Consider the following 23,382-nt stretch of genomic DNA (forward strand, 5'->3'; position numbering starts at 1 on the left):
ACTCTGGCCTTCGGCAGGAGGGTCCCCCCTTATGGTCCAGGTCCTGCTCAAGGTTTCTTCCCTCCTAAAGGGGAGTTTTTCCTTGCCACTGTTTGGCTTAAGGCTTTTCTCCCACTAGGGGAGTTTTTACCTGCCATTGTTTATGTAATAATTGCTCGGGGGTCTAGAGACAACTTTTGTTGTATTAGACGCTATACAAATAAAATTGAATTGAATTATGCTACACCAGTGTTTCCCAACCCTGGTCCTCAGGGGACACTGTCCTGCACATTTTAGATGCTACTCTGCTTAACCACACCATGATACAAGTAGCTGTGTCATCAACAGAGTCGTGCAGACCTTGATGACAAGCTTATGAGGACTGTTAATGAGAAACAGGTGTGTGCCATTTGTCTATTTACTGTACAGTGAGCGAAACAACCGGAGTCAAATTCCCTATCTTGTTTGACCTGACTTGGCCAATAAACCTGACTGATTCTGAGACTGTGACGCACCTGGCGGAGCCACAAAACACAACTCAATACTGCCACACTGTGGCCGTAACCTGCAACAACATACCATTCACTTTTGGAATATTTACATTTCAGTAACTTTACACCGACATTATACTTAAAAGGAAAAAAAAAAAATAGATAGCTTTTGAAAACTGTAGACACAGAAGTTGCAAATTGTTTTTAAATTAAATTATCACCCGGCTACATATATATTTTTACGGCTGAACTCCTTCCATATGCGTTGCCTAAGGCACATACAGGGAATTAAGTGGCAGGACAGGGTCACGAACGAAGACGTTTTGAAACGGGCTGGCAGCAAATCTCTCTTCCAAACTCTGAAGATCAGAAGGCTCCGTTGGCTTGGTCACCTGCACAGAATGCCAAACTACCGGCTGCCCAAGTGCATCCTCTACGGCGAGCTTTGTGAGGGTGTGCGAAGGAGAGGACGTCCACTTCTTCGCTTCAAGGATGTCGCGAAACGCGATATGAAAGCGTTAAATGTCGATACATCTAGCTGGGAAAGGATGGCTGAAAACCGTAGCAGCTGGCGTCGTACACTTTATGCTGGTGGCATTGAACTGGAGCAGCGATGGTTTGAAAAACTAGCCCTAACGCACTAACACTGTTTGACTCATTCATTTATTAACACTATAATCTCACGTAGATAAATTTGCCATTATTGCCATTATTATATATATATATATATATATATATATATATATATATATATATATATATATATATATATATATATATATATATATATATATATATATATATACCTGGATTTAAATACTGTATTTCAGCTGATCTGAGGCTTTTTGGGAGTTTGTTCCAGACATGTAGACCATAGAAGCTGAACACAGCTTTGGCATGTCTGGCTCTGACTCTGGGAACTGATAACAAACTATATCCAGATGACCTGAGGGGTCTGGGAGCTTCCTAATGGGTCAGAAGGTCACTGATATATTTTGGTCCTAGATGATTCAGAGCTTTATAGACCAGCATCATAACTTTAAAGTACATCCTCTGAAAGACAGACAGCCAATATAAAGACCTCAGAGCTGAACTGATGTGGTTCACTTTTTTTTGGACTTAGTGATGACTCGAGCAGCAGAGTTCTGGATGAGCTGCAGTTGTCTAACTGACTTTTTAGGTAGACCTGTAAAGGTGCTGTTACAATAATCAAGCCTACTAAAGATGAGTGCATGGTCTAGTTTTCCAGGTCCTGCAGAGACATCAGATCTTTTGACCTTGATATATTCTGAAGGTGATAGTAAGTAGACTGACTTTGTTATTGGCTTGATGTGTCTTTCCAAATTTAGGTCGGAGTCCATCCCTATACCCAGATTTCTGGCTTGGTTGGTTTTAGCTGTATAGATTGTTAAAACCAGAGGTCAAGAGGTCAAATGTGCTCCAACCCTGCTTTTAAAGTCAAATTGAAAACTCTGCTGTTTTCCTATTCCTGGTTTAGTCTTATTTTACTGCACTGTTTTTACTTATCCATTATCCATAAGCTCTGTTGTATTTCTTTTTTATGTCCAAATGTATTTTTTTGTGATTTTTTTATTATGTATTTTATTTATATTCTTATGTTCTTTTGTCTATTATCTCAATGTCTTTGTATAGCACTTTGTTGCCTTTGTGCATGGAACGTGCTATACAAATAAAAGTGCTTTGCCTTGCCTCACACATCATGTAAATCACCAAAACCGTAATCATCCTCCACACAATCTCCTCCTTTTTGACTTTGACAATGTCAAGTTTTTTCTTTCTTTTCATGTGTAGTCTTTGCTGGTTTATAAACTCTTGCAGAGATTAGGTTAAATTTATTCATAATGCAAAAGTGCTGCTTTGCAGGTCCATATCAGTAAGACTATTCATTTCATCAACTTGAACGAACCTGGAAATGTAGTGTATGAAGAAGAAAAATGTTAAACAAATACACACAATGAAAAATAAACTAGTGTACAAAATATAAGAAAAAATAATACATAAGTCGCAAACTCAGTAGAAAATGTTGTGTTTATATGGTAGAGCTACATCACCGACAATGAGAGATTGACTCAAAAAGTGGGGGTTTTCGGCTCTTTGACATGTACAAAAAGAATATTTATGACCACACAATAATTGTTGTTATGCTTTTTTGACAACAGTGACACCTACTGGTTACTCCTTTGGTACAATTAAACGAGCACGCAGTTGCAAAAGAGATTATTTAGTGTAGATGGATATCGGTAAACGTACTTTTGTGTTTTCCTTGATTTGGTGACAGATAGAGCGATGTACATGTTGTCACACAACACTTGAATGGAAAACAATTGTAAAGGACAAAAATTGTATGTTACAATAAAACAAGATTAAAGTGCTGCCTGTACATTTGAAAGATGAGAAACACTTGTGTAGTCAAAAAATTGTACTCAAGTAAAAGTACTGTTACTTCAGAATAATATGACTCAAGTAGAAGTAAAAAGTAGTCATCCAAATCATTACTTGAGTAAAAGTAAAAAAATTCTTGATGAATAAACTACTCAAGTACTGAGTAACTGTTGAGTAACGTCTGATTAATTTTTTTTTAACACAACCATTCAAACAGACAAAAGTACAAAATAATAATCTTCAGGCAAATTAAATCAATAAAATAATTCAAAATTAATAAAAAATGAAAAAAGCTTAAATTAAAATAATCTTAAAGTAAATTCAAGTACTTTAATAAATAATACAATAAAATAATAACAATAAAAAAATAAATTAAGTACAAGTAGCACAAAATTTCAAGCCTTTGTACATTTCTTTTTTAACCAGGCAGAACTAGAACAAGCCCATGAACTCATAGTGTTTGAGTCTGTGTATATGTGACAAAACATGCAAAAACATTTTTCCCAAAGAATCACTTGAATGGAAAACAATTGTAAAGGACAAGAATTGTATGCTTCAATAAAACAAGATTAAAGTGCTGCCTGTACATTAAACAAAAATGCATAGATTCCAGTAATGTTGTTGATATTACGAATAACTCGTGTTAGTCTGGATTTTTGTCTTTGCTCCATAATTTTAGGTGGTGCGCTTTTGTAAACATTTTGTGAGGTTAGTATTTTGCAGCCCAGGTGTTGATATTTCCGATGTGCCGTGAATCCCCCCTCGTGTACCCCGTTACCATGGAAACGTGTGAAACTTGTCAAACGTCGGTTTATGTTAAAACTGAAGCATGGACAAATCTGAAGGTACGGTGGACAAAAAAGAACAAAAAATGCCGATACAAATAAGCGTCAGTCATGGAAATAACCTGGTAAGTTGACTTAATTAACATTACCTGAAAAAGTGTAACTAAAGCCTGAATTATGGTTCTGCGTTAAATCGACGCAGAGCCTACGGCGTAGGGTTACGCGGCGAAGCGCGCCGTATGCTGCGTATCGCCGCGTAGCCTACGCCGTAGGTGTAACGCGGAACCATAAATCAGCGAAACTATAAATCAGCCTTAACAAGTAATTTTTAGTCTGTCAATGTATTGTAACAGAAATTTAGGCTAATAATCTTGATTAGCCTGAACAGTCGTCCTATGGTGAAGCAGGAAACAGTATTTGGATTATATTTTCACCACTTCTATTTTCATGCGTCAAATTATACAATTGTTCAAAGAGCTGCACATAATAGTTAAAAAAAGAACAAAGAAGCAGAATTGGCTATGCTTATTATATTGAACTTGAAAATGTTAATGTGTAGTGGTTCTAGTTCTGCCTGGTTAAAAAAGAAATGTACAAAGGCTTGAAATGTTGTGCTACTTGTGCTTAATTCATTTTTTATTCTGTTATTATTTTATTTATTTTATTATTTATTAAAGTACTTGAATTTACTTTAAGATTATTTTAATTTAAGATTTTTTATTTTTTATTAATTTTAATTTATTTTATTGATTTAATTTGCCTGAAGATGATTATTTTGTACTTTTGTCTGTTTGAATGGTTGTGTTAAAAAAAAAATAATCAGACGTTACTCAACAGTTACTCAGTACTTGAGTAGTTTTTTCATCAAGTACTTTTTTTTTTTACTCAAGTAATGATTTGGATGACTACTTTTTTACTTCTACTTGAGTCATATTATTTTGAAGTAACAGTACTTTTACTTGAGTACAATTTTTGGCTACTCTACCCAGCTCTGCCTATATCCATATTAGATTATTCCTTAAAGTTTAAACTGCATTTGTAGTGGCCACTCACGAGCAGGACACTGTTTAGTTTCAGTAGGTTAGAATTCACACAAGAATCTAGCCGTTATTAATGATGACGATGTGTTTTCTGTTAGTGTTCTATTTGTTAGTTATCACGTCAGGGTCACCAATGTAGGAGTTTGGGAGCAAAAGAGCAGAGAAACACTTTTTGTGGAGGAAGAAAGAACTTGTGTTGTTTAATCCAGTCTCTTGTTTTTAACTGACCGTTACCAACGGTAACACACAAACTCAGAGCCTTGAGCAAGATCAATATACATAGCAAAAACTCAAGTTGTTTCAGGATGTGTGTATAAATATGTGTGGATAACAGGACCAATATCTCCTGACATGATCTTCTTCTATTTTCAGCAGCAAGGAAAAAAGTCAGACCATTTTCTGAGTTTCCTGGAAGTTGCATGGGATGGGACCGTGCTTGGAAAATCGGACAGGAAGCAGGTCGACCCTGCGGAGCGCTGCGTTGACTATGACTTTAGCTGCACCTTCCATCCTCAAAATGATACGCAGACTCTCAGTAACATTGCTCATAAACCAATCATACGTGAGTTGAGAGTCTGTGATATAAACGACGTCTGAACATGAGCATGTGGGATTAATGTTTTCAAGAATTTCATTTTGGTCAATTTATTTATTTATTTTTAAATTTCATTTAGTTTTAGTTATTGCTGTGATTTCCCACATATTGGTTGCCAGCTTCTGGAGACATCCTGAAGTGACAGCACTGTTTCATATTTACTGTTGTCACATGCTGACAAATTTACATTGTTGATATGTTTCTTGAAAAATATAACATATTAAATTGGATTATATTAAATATTTTGATGTATCTAATGTGTCTGAATGCTGGACTGCTGCAAAACAATTTATATACTGGTAATTTGCTTACAATTTTGCTCATAATTTAATCACTGAAGATGAAAAACAGAGGGAAGTGTATATTTTTGATGCATGCCTGTGTTTGTGTGTTTTTGTCCATGCTTGTGTGTGTGTGAGATCAGTGACAGTGATTCAGGAGTTATCTTCAGGGAAGAGAGCTCAGACGATGCCGCTGGGTCAAGCAGTGGTTGACCTGCTTCCACTTCTGAAAGGTACAGCTGTTCCTGTTAGAAAAATACAATTGTTATAAACCAGTGTATTCGCTCAAACAACAGATGTGTTGGTTGGACAGGTTTGCTTTTTGTAGAGCTTTTATTGCAGGAAACAACTTCCATTATTTGATAGATTTTTTCTTTTCTTTTTCAATTACTCTACAGGTCGATGCAGCTTCTCATCTACAGTCCCAGTCCACCCAATAGTCACCCCAGGAGTCAAAAGCTCCCAGCAGGGTTTCAGGGACAAGGTTGGTGTTTTATGGACTCTACATTTACATAATTCGTCCTCAACATGTTGAATTGGGGGGATGACATTTTCACTGTAATTATGGCATTGCTCAAACATACTGTAGGGCTACTGGAGTCAGGAAATTGTAGTTAATGATTAATGGTCATACATATAGTTGCAATACATTATTTAAGTGTTGGTGAAACAATTACATTAATAACCCTACTAAAAACATAAACAGAACATTAAAACCTTTGAAAATAAGATAAATACATTACATTGAGCTTTTTTCAGGGATGTGAATTAAGGACATAATCATGATTAACGTAAGTAATTGTCAATTATACAGTTATGTGATTAACATGAAAGGTTTATTTCATGTCAAAGTACAGAGTCACTGCTTTAATTCGTACTTTTTACAAAACCTAGTACTGACCTCAGTTTTTCCAACCATAAGACATACTATACAAGCAACACTCATTGATTTCAAAATACATGATATAATTTCAGTAAAAACATTAGTGTCTGGAAAAATCTATAGCGCTTTTATGTAAATTAAGATGCAATTCAAAACTGAGACGCAGAGAAAGGGGAGTGATGGGACTGTGCAATAATTTAGATGTTGTCTTTTCAGTTTTTTTTATTTAGAGCTTATGTTCAGCTATCTTTTTATCTTTTTGTTTATCTATTTTTTATGCTTATTTTACACTGTAAAAGGCTTGTGGTTCATTTTTGTTGAACAATGTAAAATAACATTAAAGATCTATTCTATTCCATGTGAACTTCATATTTATTAATTATTTTTTCTTGCAATCATATATTTTAGTTGGTATGTTTTTAGACGATATTTTTATGTACAGGAAAATCACATTTACCATCTGGAGAGCCAGGCAGAGTGCAGTTTATTATTTTCAAAGTGTTGGTTTCACCAGTTGTCTGAGTTTATCTTTGAAATTCCCAAAAGGCCCCTGGGTCTCATTGAGGTTATAGAAATATGATTCCGTCTCATCATTTGACCTCTTTTAGCTGCCAACGCTGGACGTCTCTGTCAGTGTCTCAGATCCACTGTTGTCTGAGGCCGAACTTTTAGCCTCGAGACTCCTAAAGGTAACGGTGGAGACGGCCTACTCAGTCCCTGACTCATGGACGCTTCCACCTGGCTCTGCCCCCAGCGACTTCACATACACTGCTGCCCTGGAAGCCCCTCTTACTTCAAAGGTGAATTTTAATTTTATGTAAAACAGAACAAGTGTCAGTCATGTGCAGAGGTGGGTAGTAACGAGTTACATTTACTCCGTTACATTTACTTGAGTAAGTTTTGAGAAATTTTGTACTTTTAGGAGTAGTTTTGAATCACTATACTTTTTACTTTTACTTGAGTAGATTTGTGAAGGAGAAACTGCTACTCTTACTCCGCTACATTAGGCTACGTTGAGCTGTTACTTTTCTTTTATCCCTTTTATCCGCGTACTTATCTCATGACATCACTGGGTGATTCTTTGGGAAAAATGTTTGTTTTTGCATGTTTCTATGAGTTCATGGGCTTGTTCTAGTTCTGGTTAAAAAAGAAAAGTACAAAGGCTTGAAATGTTGTGCTACTTGTGCTTAATTTATTTTTTTATTCTGTTATTTTATTTATTTGATTATTTATTAAAGTACTTGAATTTACTTTAAGATTATTTTAATTTAAGCTATTTTTTATTAATTTTAATCTATTCTATTATTTTATTGATTTAATTTGCCTGAAGATGATTATTTTGTACTTTTGTCTGTTTGAATGGTTGTGTTACTGTAAAAAAATAAATCAGATGTTACTCAACAGTTATTCAGTACTTGAGTTGTTTTTTCACCAAGTACTTTTTTACTTTTACTCAAGTAATTATTTTGATGACTACTTTTTACTTGTACTTGAGTCATATTATTCTGAAGTAACAGTACTTTTACTTGAGTACAATTTTTGGCTACTCTACCCACCTCTGGTCATGTGTCATTTTTTCTTCAGTCCTCAAAGAAAGCATTAATGTACTTGAACCAAATACGCCTCTCTTCAGAATGAAACATTTTTAACAAATATGTTTGTACTATTATTTTTTATCTTACAGCAAGATCAGGTGTTGGTTTTTTCTGACGGACAGCTGAAGGCAGGTGGGCAGAGGGAAGACAAGGGCCGCCAGAAGAAGAGGCCCCACTGGGCCAAGTTGGTGCCCGGCAACCACTTCCTAAATGAAACCTTTTTCCAGCCAGAGCCCATCGGAGAGGAGGATGGGGAACTAACTGGTTTAGAGGTAACCACAACTGCAAGTTACAGATGCCTTTCATTTGCCAAGCATGGCCAGACTACAAGCTAAACAGAGGTTCAGTTTACTTAATACATCACAAGAGCATGCTCTTAGGCCACGTTCAGACTGCAGGCAAATCTGATTCATATCAGATTCCTTCTCATATCCGATTTTCAGGGCTGACTGTCCACACTGTTTTTAGCAAGTGTCCAAATCGGATCTGGCTCTGTTCAGACTGGGCCACATCATTGACTGATCTGACGGGTTGCCGTAGCAACGACATCGGAGCGGAGGCGTCACCCAGCGCGTGTATTGTGTGAAGTCATGTAATTGCGACATCAAAAACAATAACAATACGTGTGTCCTGCCCACCCGATCAAAGGTTATGGAGATCCTTTATTTTTTTATAATTTTATTTTTTTATATATATAAAAAAATCCCAAAATATCTGTACCATTTCTGATCGGGTCGGCACTGCGCATCATTTTTAGACACAACAATGAATGCATACCGCAAAAGTTGTGTCTCGGCGGAGGGACCCGGCGTCCCAGCAAAATGAGAAACAGAGAAAAAACCACCAGCAAACTAACAAACCAACCAACAAAGCTCAGAGTTAACAAAACGAACCAGCTATGAACAACTGGCAGCCCCGCTCTTTAACCTCTCCTCCTGATGAGCTGACGGGCTGCAGGTTCAGGCTCACAGCGCGACTGAAGGCTGATTTATGGTTCCGCGTTACACCAACGCAGACCTACGGCGTAGGGTACACGGCGACGCACACCGTACGTGGAAATGCGGTCTTTTTTTCTGCTATTAAAACATGATTTGTAATGTGAATTTGCAACACTTAAACTACAAATAATAGTTTTTGACGTGACATCAGAGATTGTACATGCTCTCTGCAAAAGGATGAGTAGCTCCACAACTGGAAATGGGCGGGTGGTTTGGAGCGTCTGGGACAGTCATATCCGATCTGAGTGTTTGGAACTGTTCAGACTGACACGCATCTGCCCAAATGCGATATGAATGCGATATGAAACTACCTCCCGGAGGTGGTTTCGATCTGGTTTGCAAAAATCGGATCTCATGCGGTTTGGGACTGTTCAGACTTCAAAAGAGTCATCCAGTTTCAATCTGGATGGGCTAAAAATCGGATATTGGCTGGCAGTCTGAACGCGGCCTTAGTCAATCTATCAGGAACATACAAAATTTGAGCTACATGGTCGGTTACAAGGTTAGAGGTCTAAAATGTTTCTACAGGACCAGACATTTCGCGATGAGGCAGAAACCATAAAGAACAGGGTGAGCTGGGACACAGAGATGTGCTGTTTCATGGATGCAGGAGGAATATCCAGGTCAGATGCAAATGTCACTTCTACTTCTTCGACCTTCAAATCATCTCTTTGACTAAGTCTCGGTTCTTTTTCTTAGCAAAGTAAAAACCTTTCATAATTTTTTTTTTTTTACAATTATTTGGCACATATGCATTCTTATTAATTAATTTCATTAATATAATGAATATAATTGTTTTCGGGGATTTTGTAGAATACGTTAACAGGTGAGATAAAGTGATTATGCTACTGTGTAAAAAAAGTTTCAAAATAAGAATTTGGGTTTCATATTACAGTTTATAAAACATGCATGTCTGTTTGATTGGTGATCCTAAACAGAATGGGGGTGCATGATAGTTTTCCCACCAGTCTCTGTGATGGACTGACAATCTAGCCATCATGTTCCCCACTTCTTGCCCATTACAGTAACAGCTGGGATAGGCTCCAGCACCCAGAATACAGATATTAACACCATTCTGTAAGATTCCATTATCTTTCAGACAGTTATAGGTCTCAGGATTGAGTGTAAAAGAAGAAATACATCAGAGATTTAATCTTTGCAAGACTATTTGCCAAATTCCACCAAACATTCAGAGAAACACCAATTGAGAAAAAAAATCCCAAATGCAGAGCTGCAAAGAAATTGGGTATATCAATTGAAGTAAAATCCCTAAGGGAATAATTATAACCAAGTATTAAGTACTGGCAAATAAGAAAACACAAATTAATCATATCCAGCTGGAAGAACCCCCCCCCCCTAAAAAAAAGAAAAAAAACATGAAATACATTACCAGAAAAAGCTGTTACGATATGTTATCATGATTTTAGGATGCAGCAAAGAATCACTGAGAGCAGACTGTGGCCGGTGGAAATTATGAGGTCTCCGCTCGCAAAGGTCAGTCATCATTTCCCATCTGTTGTAAGGAATTCGCCCTGCAACATCAGTTGTCTAGTCCAAAGAGAATAATCACATGTAAACTAAGTTACCAAAGGTAATGTGAGGACTGACTACATTATTTGAAGGAGTGTTTCAAATAAACATTTACAAAACACTTACAGTACCATGCTCACAGTCTAAAAATGTAGCGGAAACTCGACATAACTGTTCTGTGTGTGTGTGTGTGTGTGTGTGTGTGTGTGTGTGTGTGTGTGTGTGTGTGTGTGTGTGTGTGTGTGTGTGTGTGTGTGTGTGTGTGTGTGTGTGTGTGTGTAGCCCACTGATGGGAACCTGGAGATCCCCTTCCATGGGGTGGCATTTGTGGACGTGGGGCACCTGTTGTATCCTGGAGTTACCCGCATCCGAGGAGCATACACCATTCAACCCTTCTATGAGACTATGAATAAGGTCACACAAATAGCCACATAGAGCTAATTTACTTTTACTTTCACTTATATACTGCTTGTTCTTATTCTGTATGCTTTATTAGGAATGGTTTATACTAAATTTGGATTCCATTCGGTCTCTAAAGGGTCACTTTTTGGATGTTTGTTGCCATCCTTTAACCAGAGTATGATGATTTGTTTTTGTCATTAGTTGTCTCTATGTAGTCACTTATAAATTAGGCTGTGGGGTGCGCCCAAGTCCTTTTATGTCAGTAAGTGTCTTCTCAATAAAACATCACTTATAGAGTGTCAGCGTGCTGAAGGAGCAGGCTAAGGCCACAGCCAACCAGGCCAAAGGTAGTTCCATCTCCAGCAAAAGTTCAGTGAGGACCGTTAACAAACGCCAAGATTCCAAAGAGCAAGTCAAAAAGGTCAGTAACATCATGATTTTTAGATACATTTTTGCACATAACATGTAATTATATGAGCAAATAACATGGTAATTATATAACAAAAACTATACAAAACCAAACAGACTAAATAGTTTTGATTTCTTTAATATTTACATCAATTATTTATAATTTATGCATTGAAAAACCCCCCACATAATTAGAAAAACCGTTTTAGACCCTAATATGATCTGTTTTTAATGTGACAGCAAACTATTAATCAAAGCAAGATGGCTGGAGCAGATGACACTTCCGAGGTCTTGTCTGAAATCAAGCCACAAGTTATTGTGGAAGGAAATGTAAGCTTCCACTAAACATCAACATACTGTTAGCGCTGACAGAAACATTAAGTAGGATTAACATAAAAGTGTGATTTATCTAACAGTTTGACACAACTATATCAGTTTAATACTTTACTTCTTCTAATGACAGCTGTACAGAGAGGCCAGAACATACATTATCATTGAGATAAACTTGGACAAACCGCTGGTACCAAAAGCTTCTCCAGAGGAGCTGGCAAGAAGGTAGTGTGATCAGTGTTGGCTAATGTACTTTTAAAAATGACTTGTTACCTTACATAGCAATAAGTGGATATCCCTCAGAGTGAGTGGTACTGGGGAGTAGGGCTGGGCGATATGGACCAAAAGTCATATCTCGATATTTTCTAGCTGAATGGCGATACTCGATATATATCGATATTTTTCCTGTGCCATAATTGGGGTTTCCCCCAAAGCATTATAGCATTCCATCTCTGTTAGCTTCATTTTTTTTCTGAGGCAAACCCTTAAAAAAACAGTCAGTTTTAATACAAAGCCTCGTGCCAAATGTCACACAGGTTCCTTTATTAACAGAGGTCTGCACAATATCAAAATATATAAAACAAATGAAATAAAAATAAACTGCCTGCATATATAGAATAAAAATGCTTCTTGAATAAACTAAAACAAATATCCCTTTCCTGCATAACAATTAAATTAAAATACACTGTGCAATTTATACAATGTAGACAGTAACAGGCAGACTTTTCCACTGAGGTTGACAGTTGTGCAAATAACAAAACATTTGTGCAAATCTCAAATAACACATTCAAGTCAATTTGTCACAAAATAAGCTATATCAAAATCCTTAAAAAAAAAAAAAAAAAATATATATATATATATATATATATATTTTTTTTTTTTAAATAATCGATATAAACGATATTGTCTCGTACCATATCGCGTTTGAAAATATATCGATATATATTAAAATCTCGATATATCGCCCAGCCCTACTGGGGAGTATCCCAGCTGTAAATCACTGGGTGCTAAGAGACTCACACCCAATTACTGCCTCGCTTCTTATGTTGATCACTTTGATCACCTCTGACTTTAGAACAAAAATGATTGAGTTGTGAAGTGTTTTATTTCCTGCAGGGTGAAAGCACTGATCCCTCCCAGACCTCCACCTGTAGCTGGTCCCAGCCGATCAGAAAGAGTAAAAACATTGACACAATGTCATACACATGCAGAAACACACCCAGAAGATGAATAGCTCGGCTGAGGAAAGTTGCTTTCTCTCTGAATTTTCTTCACTGCTGTGTCCTCCTGCAGGCTACGTTGAACTTTCACAAGCAAGTAGGCAACGCGGTGGCTATACTTTCAGAGCAGTATGAAGAATTACGTGGAGCAAGTTCAGGCCTGCCGCAAGACCATAACAAAGAGCAAATGATGATTCAGCTGATGAGTTCCCTCAATATCTCCGGAAGGTATTTCGCCTTGAAAGAGCAGATAAAGGTCAGAACAAAAATATGAAAGCCTGAAATAATTTCTTAATAAAATTTCTTATAATCCATAAAGACTCTTTTCCACTATTGTGGCTGTTCAACTAAACTCATCAAATCGATGTGTGCGTGTGGATTCTTGGCATGTAGCATGCAGTAGTGAGGATTGTACGTGACAAGATGCATCGGACAGAGCCCTTCACTGACCCTCAGGAGCTGAAGCAATTTGTCAGCAAACTCTACGTCTACTTAGTGGAAGAAATGCAGCTAGCCCTCAACAAAGTAACAGAGATACACACACACGCACACACGCACGCACGCACGCACGCACGCACGCACGCACGCACGCACGCACGCACGCACACACACGTGCACCCACAAATGTGATGTTTGTGAGGGCATCTTTCTTTCATTTTTATTCTCTCTTCTTTGCCAGATTTACAGCCCTGTTGATGAAGTTGATGAAGATAGTACAGATGAAATCCACTTGCATTCCTCTCAGCTTAGATCTTTTGCCAGAGAGGCACAGCTCACAGGGAATTATCAGCAGGCTGCTCAGTACTACCAAGAGGTACAAAACCACACTGAAAATAAATACTTCTTCAGTCTTTCATGTCATGATCGACATTTATAAACATAAAACAGAGTGGTATCGGCAGCCTATAAACTGACCCATAAATCCAAATGTGTGTCTATATCTTATATATTGATTTGTTTAAAAAATATGCTTTAACAGATTGTCTTATGTTCTTGTATTATCCTTGATACATAATCAAATGTGTATGTTCTTCATGTGTACTAGCGATGTTGGGTTACAACAGTGAATGTTGAAGACATCTGTGCAGACTAGTAAAATAATTCAAGTGGTCTCTAAAATGTGTGCTTGTTCACTTGCAGCTAGTGGTGAGGCATCCCCTTGAAGCATCCCTTAAGTTTGAGTGGGGTTGTCTGCACATGTGGACCAAAGACTATTTGAAAGCAAAAGAGTGTTTCTGGGATGCTGTGTCAATGGACCAAACTGACCGACCCAGGTTAGAAATGTTCCGCTTACAGCACAAATACTACATACTGAAACACAGTGAGCACATCACAACTTTATGCACAAAATAACCATATGACTTCTGCTTTGAAGCAAGGCATAGTACCATTTTGATGGGGAGGAATTAGTTTAACATTAATATATAACTAAAGGATTAATATCTATTCATTGTTGAGATTAACCTTATAGTCATGCTGCCGATATTGTATTGATAATGTTTTTTTCTTCCAGTCAAAATCCAAAGCACATATTTTCATTACATTACTTTTCACCTCAAGTTTATTGTCAACAATAAAAGATGTCAATGACATTTTCTTGTATAAATGTGACTTGCTAAGGTTCTATAAATTCCCAAAAAAGAAGCAGAAAAATCACTATGTTACTCTTACTTATTCAAAGTTTAGGCAATGTTTTTTTACCTGTTTCATATTATTTATCCAGCCTGATGATGTGTGGGGTCTTGGAAGTGATGTTTGAGTGTTACAACGAAGCCTTGACCTTCCTGGAACGAGCTGCTAGCATAGACCCGCCCAGTGTGGTGGCCTGGACGCTTTTGGGTGAGCTTTTTACATCCAGCCTTCTCCAGGACTACCCTGACTGCTGTCACCAATAATTGTATCAATATCAGATGCTAGTTAATGTTATTGATAATTACTTTCAAAAGGGAGGAGAGAAAAAAATCATAATCAGCTTTATTTTTGCCAGGTTTGTGTAAACAAATGTTGTCTCTCAAGGTCCAGTAAAAAAAATAGAATAAAAGCTAGAGCATTCAAAAAATGTGTACACTATCTACAAGACAAAAATCAATATTTACAGACATGAAGATATTACAAAAATATTCCTCCAAAACTCTGTGACTATTATATGTTCAGCAGAACGACAGCCAGGGGGAACAAACGGAAACACACACAAAATGTCTTTTGTGTGTTTCATGAGCACAATTCTCGAACGCGTCTTAGAGATGGAAATCACCTTGTTAAAGAAGGAAAATCATGAAGAGGCCAGATGATTTCTGGACAGATGAAGACAGAAAACAAAACATACTGTTTGTCTGTAGCTTTTACAAAATAGAAATGACTTGTAATGATGAATAATTGTATTTTGCCACAGAAATATAATTTGGCCCACCTGCATGGATGAAATAGTAGATGGATAGCATTTGAGACGGTTACCATTTCCAACTTGACTGGACTGTGAGATGTCAGCAAAGGTCACCATCCGGTGTCTTAAAATTAAACTATTTGGTCTCTTTAAATAAAGAAAAATAAAAGAAATACCTTCCTCTTTACACCCCCCCCCCCCCCCCCCCCAAAAAAAAGACATACATAAATACATCCAAAAAAGCATTATTCAATTATAATTACTCAAAGATATAATAATTCTATTCTATCAACATAACAGATTAATAATACCCACATGATCTGGAGGAACAAGCAGGAATAATGAATGATGGAGTATTTGGTGCATTTTTTATTTACACATTTCTGGGTTTGTTGTTAAGGTTTGCTCCACCAAATAAAAAATGAATCCATTTTGGCTGAGAGAGCCTTCCTGGAAGCCAGAAAGCTACTGAAGGAAGATGAAGCACAGAAGAATACACAGAGTGAAGAAGGGGAAAATGACCAGGAGGGGTCTCCCACTGCTGAACAAGGTGGATTGCATTACCAGAAAGAGAATCCAGGGAGTAAGAGTGGATTTAAAATTATAACATACAACACAGTCAATCTCTTGTTACTTGACAGTGTTGATGTATTTTTCTGCATGACCCAGATGTTTCTGACCATGACTCAGAGGGGCAGAAAGATTATCCTGTGCAAGATGAGGACTACACTACCACTACCATTTACACAGACACAGCTCACTTCCTGCTGCAGAACAATGCCCTGCAGGTATGCACACAGCCCTGATCTTCCAGTCAGACTGTCGCACACTGGTCAAATTTGAGTTGAAATACATCATGTAGTAGAATGTGCAACGCTGCTGGGTCACGCTGATACACGGTGTGTGAAAAACCCCATAGCTGAAATGTGATTTTGGAAAATCAGACATGACAATTTTATTTTGCTAAAATAAATATCTACCTATAAAGTTTCAAATTTATAGCGGGAAAATGTCAAAAAAAATTTAATGACAAAAAGAAGAAAACATAATGTATAATCTCTGTTTCCCGTTGGCAGATGGTGGAACATGTTTTGTCCCAGGAGTTATCCTCTGTAGGTGGTTGCACTGTTTCCTACCTCCATCATCTGGCCCAGTTGCAACTGCTCAGAGGTGACTACAGCAGTGCTGCTGCCAGCCTTAAAGAGCTACTGTCCTACAGAGATCAGGTACTCCCCATTCCCATTGTGGAATGATTTGATAGAGAATATTCCACGTGTTTCTCCACTGCTCTCATAATGAGTTGTTAAAATCTACAGTCTGGAAATTGTGTTATAAGAAAGTCAGTTTGTATCGTCTGCACCCCTCCCATGACTATAATGGTTGTATGGAGTAAATGTGGAATCTCAATTACATGTACCGTATTTTCTGGACTATAAGCCGCTACTTTTTTCCTAGGTTTTCAACCATGCAGCTTATACAAAGGTGCAGCTATTCTGTGGATTTTTCTTCCACCGCTCGGGGCGCTCTAACCGGAATTAGAATCAATACTAAGACAAAATAAATGCAAAGAAGAATACGCTACTTCTTCTTTAGCAGATAGAAGTAGGTAGAAGCAGATTTCAAACAGATAAATAGATAAATAAATACCTGTTATTTTCTCTTGGTTCTGTCCTCTTTTAAATCAACAAAGTTGCTGCCGTGTTAAAAGACACTGTTAGGAAAGGATCTATTTAGGTACAAACATGTACATCATTTACAGTTCAAAATCCTTCTGTACATGTAGTAAATATCTAATCTAAGAACTAAATATCTGCGGCTTGCATATCTTTTTTTTTAAATAGAGCGGATGCGGCTTATATGCAGGTGCGGCTTATAGTCCAGAAAATACGGTAAATGTAATTGAGAGCAATTACATTTAAAGGAGCATGAGGCTCCTTTAAGAAATGAGACTCTCTAGCGCCACCCTTCGCCACAACGGCCGTTGGGGGTACTGCAGCCGACAGCGAAGCCGGCACGGGAGAACGGGGAGAACGTGCATGCAGCGTCATGTGACGTCACATCCGCAGGACAGCACGGGAAATTCAAGCTCCGGAATTGCAGCACATTTTGCAGCACACAGCCTGTTCAAGGCAACGGAGAGATACACTAGAGGGCTCATTCTTTTTGGTTTGGGACGCTTCATCTGACATTATTACTAGAAAACTTAAAACGTATACAAATTTTTTTCATAAATCCAGCCTCAATCCTGCCTCATGCTCCTTTAAAGTTTTCAGAATATTCCTAGTTGCTGCAATATATTATGATTAATACAGCACACCACTAGATTCTGCTGTATATCGGTTGTCATTGCTCTGTCAACGTGTTGGAAAACTTTTCCATGGAACTTTGAGATACGTTTGAAATATTACAGTCAAATGATGGTGAATACAGCCCCAGAAAACATTTGCTCCTCAACTGTAAGATTCTTTTTTACTGATTTAGTGTTCTTCTGCAAAAAAACAGGTTTCCAGGGAAAGAGACCAGTTTGATACAGTAATATCATATCCCATGCATAGTAATCTTTCGTTTTTCTCCCATGATAAATTAGTTTTGCCCTACAGAACTGTATTAAGGAAATGTAACATATTCATAAGCTTCTGTATGGGTTGCCTTGTTTCAAAACAAGTCATTACTGTAATCAGTGTTGCTGCATATATTATTATTGAAATCAGGAGTCAGAACACAATGCTGTAGTCCAGGATCAATATATCAATGTCAATTTATGCTGAATCCTGAAGTTATACATCATTTTAACTTCAGGTCACTGAAGTGTGATTGTCATCCTGTTTATTTTCATTGTTGTTATTTTATTACCTTTTAAGGGATTTTTTAAACACCAATTGTAAATAAGATGTGCTGACACCATTCAGTGGATTTTTGCAGTTTAGTATAAAACTATATAATTGTTAAGGGTCTTTCGTTTTGATGAACTGTGTTTTTTTGCCAAAAAACTGAGGAGTAACATGATAAATGTTATCCTTGCTGTGTGCAGGATGTTGACATCTGGGCTTTGAATGGTCACTGTCACTACTTGCAAGGTGCGTTCTCTGAAGCCCAAGACAGTTATGAGTGGAGCCTCCACTTTCCAAAGCAGCCATCAGACATCCGCATTGTCCTCCTCCGCCTGGGATCCATTTACATTAGGCGCGAGAAGGTCAGATATTTAGCAAATGTCACACCTGTCAAATAGAACATTGTACTTGTGTACTTTATCTGCTGATGAGTTGAGTCACAATATAGGATTTCAACTGATGCATATTGGAGCAGAACATAACTGAAAACCTCATCTAACATTCTTTCAGCCAAGGCTGCAGTTCCCACACACACTTTGCATAATTTCCCCCTGAGAGCAAAATTGGTAAAATCATTTTGTGAGTGTCTCATGAAGAATGTTGTTCTGTGGGAACCACAATATTTCTTGTTTAATGTAAAGGTGGTGAATGTTTTTTTTTTTTTACATTTTTTATTAAAAACTACTAACTTGTAAAATCTAACTCTTTTTTTCTATTCTTAAACATTCAGTTTGAACAAGCCAAAGTCATCTACCTGCAGGCTTGTGAGCTGTTTCCATCATGCCTGACCTGGCTGGGCTTGGGGACTGCCTGTTATAGGGTAAAACTACTGCACACACCTGATGATTAGGAGATTAAGTGTATTTAGCTGTTTTAGTTGAGCTTATTAGTGTTCGTTTTTATTGATCAGATCTAGAAGTAAAAAATGTAAAATGATTACAATGGGTTTTAGGTCCTATCAACAGTGTAGCGGAGCTTCTCCCTCTTGCAGTGAGGTTAAGTAGGCTGCTGTGCTAGTGCTTCTGTAAATAATGCTCAAATCACTCTCAGAGCTAAGTGCAGAATCATTTTGAACTGAATTTTACTGACTTATGGAGGACCTGAAACTTGTATCTCTGTTTTTGTAGTTGGGGGAGCTTTCTGTAGCTGAGGAAGCGTTGACTGAGGCTAACCATTTGAACCAAGAGAATGCAGAAATGTGGGTTTACCTTGCTCTAATCTGCTTCAGGGTAAGAGTGATCACAGTGCATTGAAAACATACTGAAAGCCTGTCCCAATTCCAGCTCTGCCTCCATTAAAGATGCTTTTCAAGACACAATATGATGGAAAGGGATGACACTTACAATGCAAAAACAAATCCTCTCTTCTTGAAGCCAAATATGAAGGCACAATTGATGTGTCTTAGGTAAACATTAGACTTCAAGCCACGGGAGTTAGCAGATATTGCTGAATGGGATTTTGCTAACAGTGGGTAAAACCAGGTCAACCTTCATAAGATGTGACTGGTTAGAGAGAAAGGAACGTTTAGGTTCTAGTTGAGATAAGAAAGGGAAGCTTGTAATCTGAACCCTAGCTGCCCTCGTCCTTAGTGTCTTACAATGCTTTGCCCATCAGTCACTACTTCACTGTTTCGATCAGTGAGACTCCAACAGTTTATATATTCATATTTGATGGAAAAACAAGTTAATCTTTACTGTAAAGAACCATTCAGACGAAGACATGCAGTCAACAGTGCAGCCCTTCAGGAGTGCAGCCCTTAAACTGGGACAGAGTTAAGCACACATTAGGTTTTTTATTTTCTGGAACTGAAATAACCATCTGGTGAAATTGATTTTTCAGTCTGGCAGACAAGATCAAGGAGAAGAGTGTTATAAATATGCACTAAGGGTAAGTTATTGTGTGTGTGTGTGTGTGTGTGTGTGTGTGTGTGTGTGTGTGTGTGTGTGTGTGTGTGTGTGTGTGTGTGTGTGTGTGTGTGTGTGTGTGTGTTTAAATGATGGTATTAATTTATTGTTAATTATTAATAATGCCATCAAATTGGTTTAATAGCAAACTTGGAGGTTAAGAAAAGTTGGAAGGGGCAACTCGTAAGGTCTTAGTGAAAGACCGCTATGATGCAGAGTCCATATGGCTTAAAACTACAGCTATTCAGAAAGTGTTCTACCAAATGCAAATTAGGTACTTTACCCAACATTGTCATATAATATGTATCACAGCCTACTTATCATGATTAAGATTTTAATAATATGAATATATAAGTAATAGAAGATATCATTTTATTACCAAGGCTCACCCATATAAGTTAGCAATATAAGTTATTATGACTGAAATCGAGTGCGGCTCTGAATATTGTGGATGCAAGAAGAGATCTCACTACTTTTTTTGTTGGATTGCAGTTGTAGTTGTTTCTTTTTGGTGATTGTCTTGTTGAGTCTCTTTTTATATTGTGGCCCAGATTGTAGCAACCGTACACAGTCTCAGTCAGGATACATCTACACAAGTCTGTATTCATTCCATAATGCTGTTTCGAAACAAAACCATTCCGATTCAACATTGTTGTTTCTCCCTTATCTTGGAAAAGACCTATATAAATAAGCTTTGTCACAGACCTTTCCTATAATTACTCTTAATGTGCTTCCTCACGCACATATACAGTTAAAGTTTTATCAAATCCACACCTTGGATGCATATCAAGGACAACAAAATCTGCAGCGCTTGCTGTTTTGGCTGCACGTTGTTGTTAACATAGTGTTTAAGGTGCGTCTATATTTTATCTTTTGATAATGGTCACATGGTATTGACTTAAAGGATCAAAGCAGTATCCAATATGATAGTGAATGACAAATCATGAAGCACATCTGTGAAACAATGTGATGCTGGTTTCATCCATCCACATTACACTGCAATGGCTGTGCTAACAAACTGAAATGATAGCACCTAGAAATCTAAATGTAGTAGTAGCAAAATGTGCTTTACGGGTGACATCTAGCTACTATTTGTTGGAGCACATTAGATATGCCAAAAATGCTTGGAGAGACAGATCAGATGTAGTGTAGATGGCTGCAGTTGAGGATTAATGGCTGTTTGAACTGACTTTGACATCAATAGTAAAACACTATTGATGTCCTTTTGCAAAGGACCTTTGCAAAAGTTTAATTTACTCTTTTTTTCACAACACACTCTCCCGTTGACTTGTTTCTGTCGCTCTGAGTACGTCCCCTTGTTAGTTGTTCTGATTGGTGGTAACGTTAACCAACTGTACACAAAGGCAGTCTGAGAAGCAAATGTAGTGCCGCCCTTTGGATTGAAAGGCTCTGTGGATTGTTTTAAGACCCTACATTTTTCTCGATATAGGTTTGATCTATCAGGCTTTGACAGTGGTGGACAGTAACGGAGTAAATTTACTTGAGTACTGTACTTAAGTACATATCCAGAAGATTTGTACTTTACTTGAGTATTAGATTTCTTTGGTACTTATTACTCTTACTTGAATACATTTCCAAGACAAATATTTTTACTTTCACTCGAGTAAATTTCTAGGAAGGCTGAAAAGTACTCGTTACTTTCAGGTCTGCTCTTTTTTCTTCTTCCCTAAAATCCTATTGGTCACAAGCTGTTTTGGTCAAAGGAGGAGACCTATCACAGTGCACGCTCTCCACTGGGATGTACGTAAAGCGGAAATACGTCAAGCCTCCTCAAAACGATACCGCCAAAGTAGCCTGCGTTTGTCAAGACAGAGCCGCAACAAGTCAAGACAGAGCCGCAACAATGGCTACGCCTGCGTCAGGAGAAGAAAGACAATCCGCTGAGTCGTCTGAGTCTGATAATGAGCCGGACTCGGAGCAGGGACTTTCACAAAATCCTTGGCCGTATCTTAACTCAATGTTTGAGTTCGACCGAGTAAAAAACGAGGGCACAGACAAACCACAGACATTTATTTTCAAATGTTTATTGTGTCTGCCGAAGCAGAACTACCTCTCTGCTTTCAACAACTCAACATCGAATTCTCAGAAACAAGAGTTAAAAGATCCTTAAAATAATTTAGAAAAAATATAGTAATTTACTGATGTGGAAAATAAGAAATTTACTCTTACTCTTACTCTTACTTTTACTTGAAGTAAATTTAAAAGCATTTACTTTTGGATACTTAAGTACCTTTAAATGCAAGTACTTTTCTACTCTTACTAAAGTAATATTTTGACTGACCTACTTTTACTTGTAACGGAGTAAATTTTGACCAGTAGTATTTGTACTCTTACTCAAGTACTAGGGTCGAGTACTCTGTCCACCGCTGGGCTTTGATATAATAGCGGATCAGAAATGTTCAGCTTTTGAAGCAATGTAGAATGGAGACCGTGGCTCAACAATAAAAAAGGTTTCATGCAATCAAATGTAGATCTGCTGGGGTGGATGTAGCCACAGGAGTTGTTTTCATACCTGAACCCAGGTCAGTTTTGGAAAATTTGGTCCAGAAATTCTTTGCAATTGCTGTTCAAACATGATTCTCTAATTATAAGAGATTATCAAACAAAGACATGTATATTTACCCACTCAGAGTACCACTGAGTGAGTAAGGCTAGAACATAGTAGAAAATGAACATGATAGCATGTCAGAAAAGGCTCATAGGACTTCCTAATGACTGTTTTTATGTTAAGATTAAAGACAAATGTAAACATCTTCACAATGGCCTGGAGGTCTTCCTGTTGCATTCAGAGATCGGTATTCGGGAGATAGTGCTGTGGACATCTCCACTGTCAAACACGGCTTCTAATACACATATTAGGAAACATACAGAGCTAAAATACATGTGTGAAAACAAAAGTTTATGGATTTACTATTTTCTACAACAAATGTTTTCCAATATAATTGTTTCTGAAATATTTATCATATTTTATCAGTGTGGCTACATACAGTATGTGTGTCACAAGAACTGCATGACATCAGAGCTATTTTCATTTTGTTTGTCTGATAAAAATGTTTTTTTTTTCTGGTTTACAGTTCAACTTGCAAGATGACTCACTGTCTAAAGAGATCAATGAACTCAAGCAAGAGCTCCGCTTCAGTCCTCTGGCATCATGCTTCAAAACGAGTGCTGAAGCCGAGGCTTAAACTTCATTTTATATATGCAGTATATACAAGGCATATTTGAAATGACATGTACAGTATTTCATTTTAAGTATGTTTATTGTTGTTAAACAGAAACACAACCAGTTCCGATTCACACCAT

At 37.5% G+C, this 23,382-nt stretch overlaps 1 protein-coding gene across 1 annotated transcript; it reads left to right on the forward strand.

Annotated features, from left to right (window-relative positions):
- The first annotated feature begins 871 nt into the window (after positions 1-871).
- On the forward strand, positions 872-23,272 carry LOC133424016 (cilia- and flagella-associated protein 70-like). The gene is made up of 26 exons (XM_061714384.1): positions 872-964; positions 5,071-5,260; positions 5,718-5,807; positions 5,973-6,058; positions 7,066-7,257; positions 8,142-8,324; positions 9,579-9,673; positions 10,478-10,544; positions 10,863-10,994; positions 11,278-11,403; positions 11,631-11,720; positions 11,854-11,945; positions 12,837-12,897; positions 13,014-13,196; positions 13,334-13,465; positions 13,620-13,754; positions 14,081-14,214; positions 14,664-14,779; positions 15,724-15,906; positions 15,993-16,111; positions 16,400-16,549; positions 18,355-18,516; positions 18,885-18,974; positions 19,282-19,383; positions 19,994-20,041; positions 23,154-23,272. Exons 1-26 carry the CDS (start codon positions 872-874, stop codon positions 23,262-23,264), a joined length of 3,162 nt encoding a protein of 1,053 aa, XP_061570368.1. The 3' UTR covers positions 23,265-23,272.
- Positions 23,273-23,382: the final 110 nt, after the last annotated feature.

The sequence above is a fragment of the Cololabis saira genome, chromosome 3 (genome assembly GCF_033807715.1).
Source record: "Cololabis saira isolate AMF1-May2022 chromosome 3, fColSai1.1, whole genome shotgun sequence".
In the NCBI taxonomy this organism is placed as follows: Eukaryota; Metazoa; Chordata; class Actinopteri; order Beloniformes; family Belonidae; genus Cololabis; species Cololabis saira.

What these genes read in the sequence shown, in the direction of transcription:
- LOC133424016 (XM_061714384.1), top strand. Translation starts at nt 872, where the DNA reads ATGCCAAACTACCGGCTGCCCAAGTGCATCCTCTACGGCGAGCTTTGT. An exon ending in TGCAGCTAGCCCTCAACAAA is followed by an intron (nt 13,466 to 13,619) that starts GTAACAGAGATA and finishes CTTCTTTGCCAG; the next exon opens with ATTTACAGCCCTGTTGATGA. An exon ending in TTGCTCTAATCTGCTTCAGG is followed by an intron (nt 19,384 to 19,993) that starts GTAAGAGTGATC and finishes TTGATTTTTCAG; the next exon opens with TCTGGCAGACAAGATCAAGG.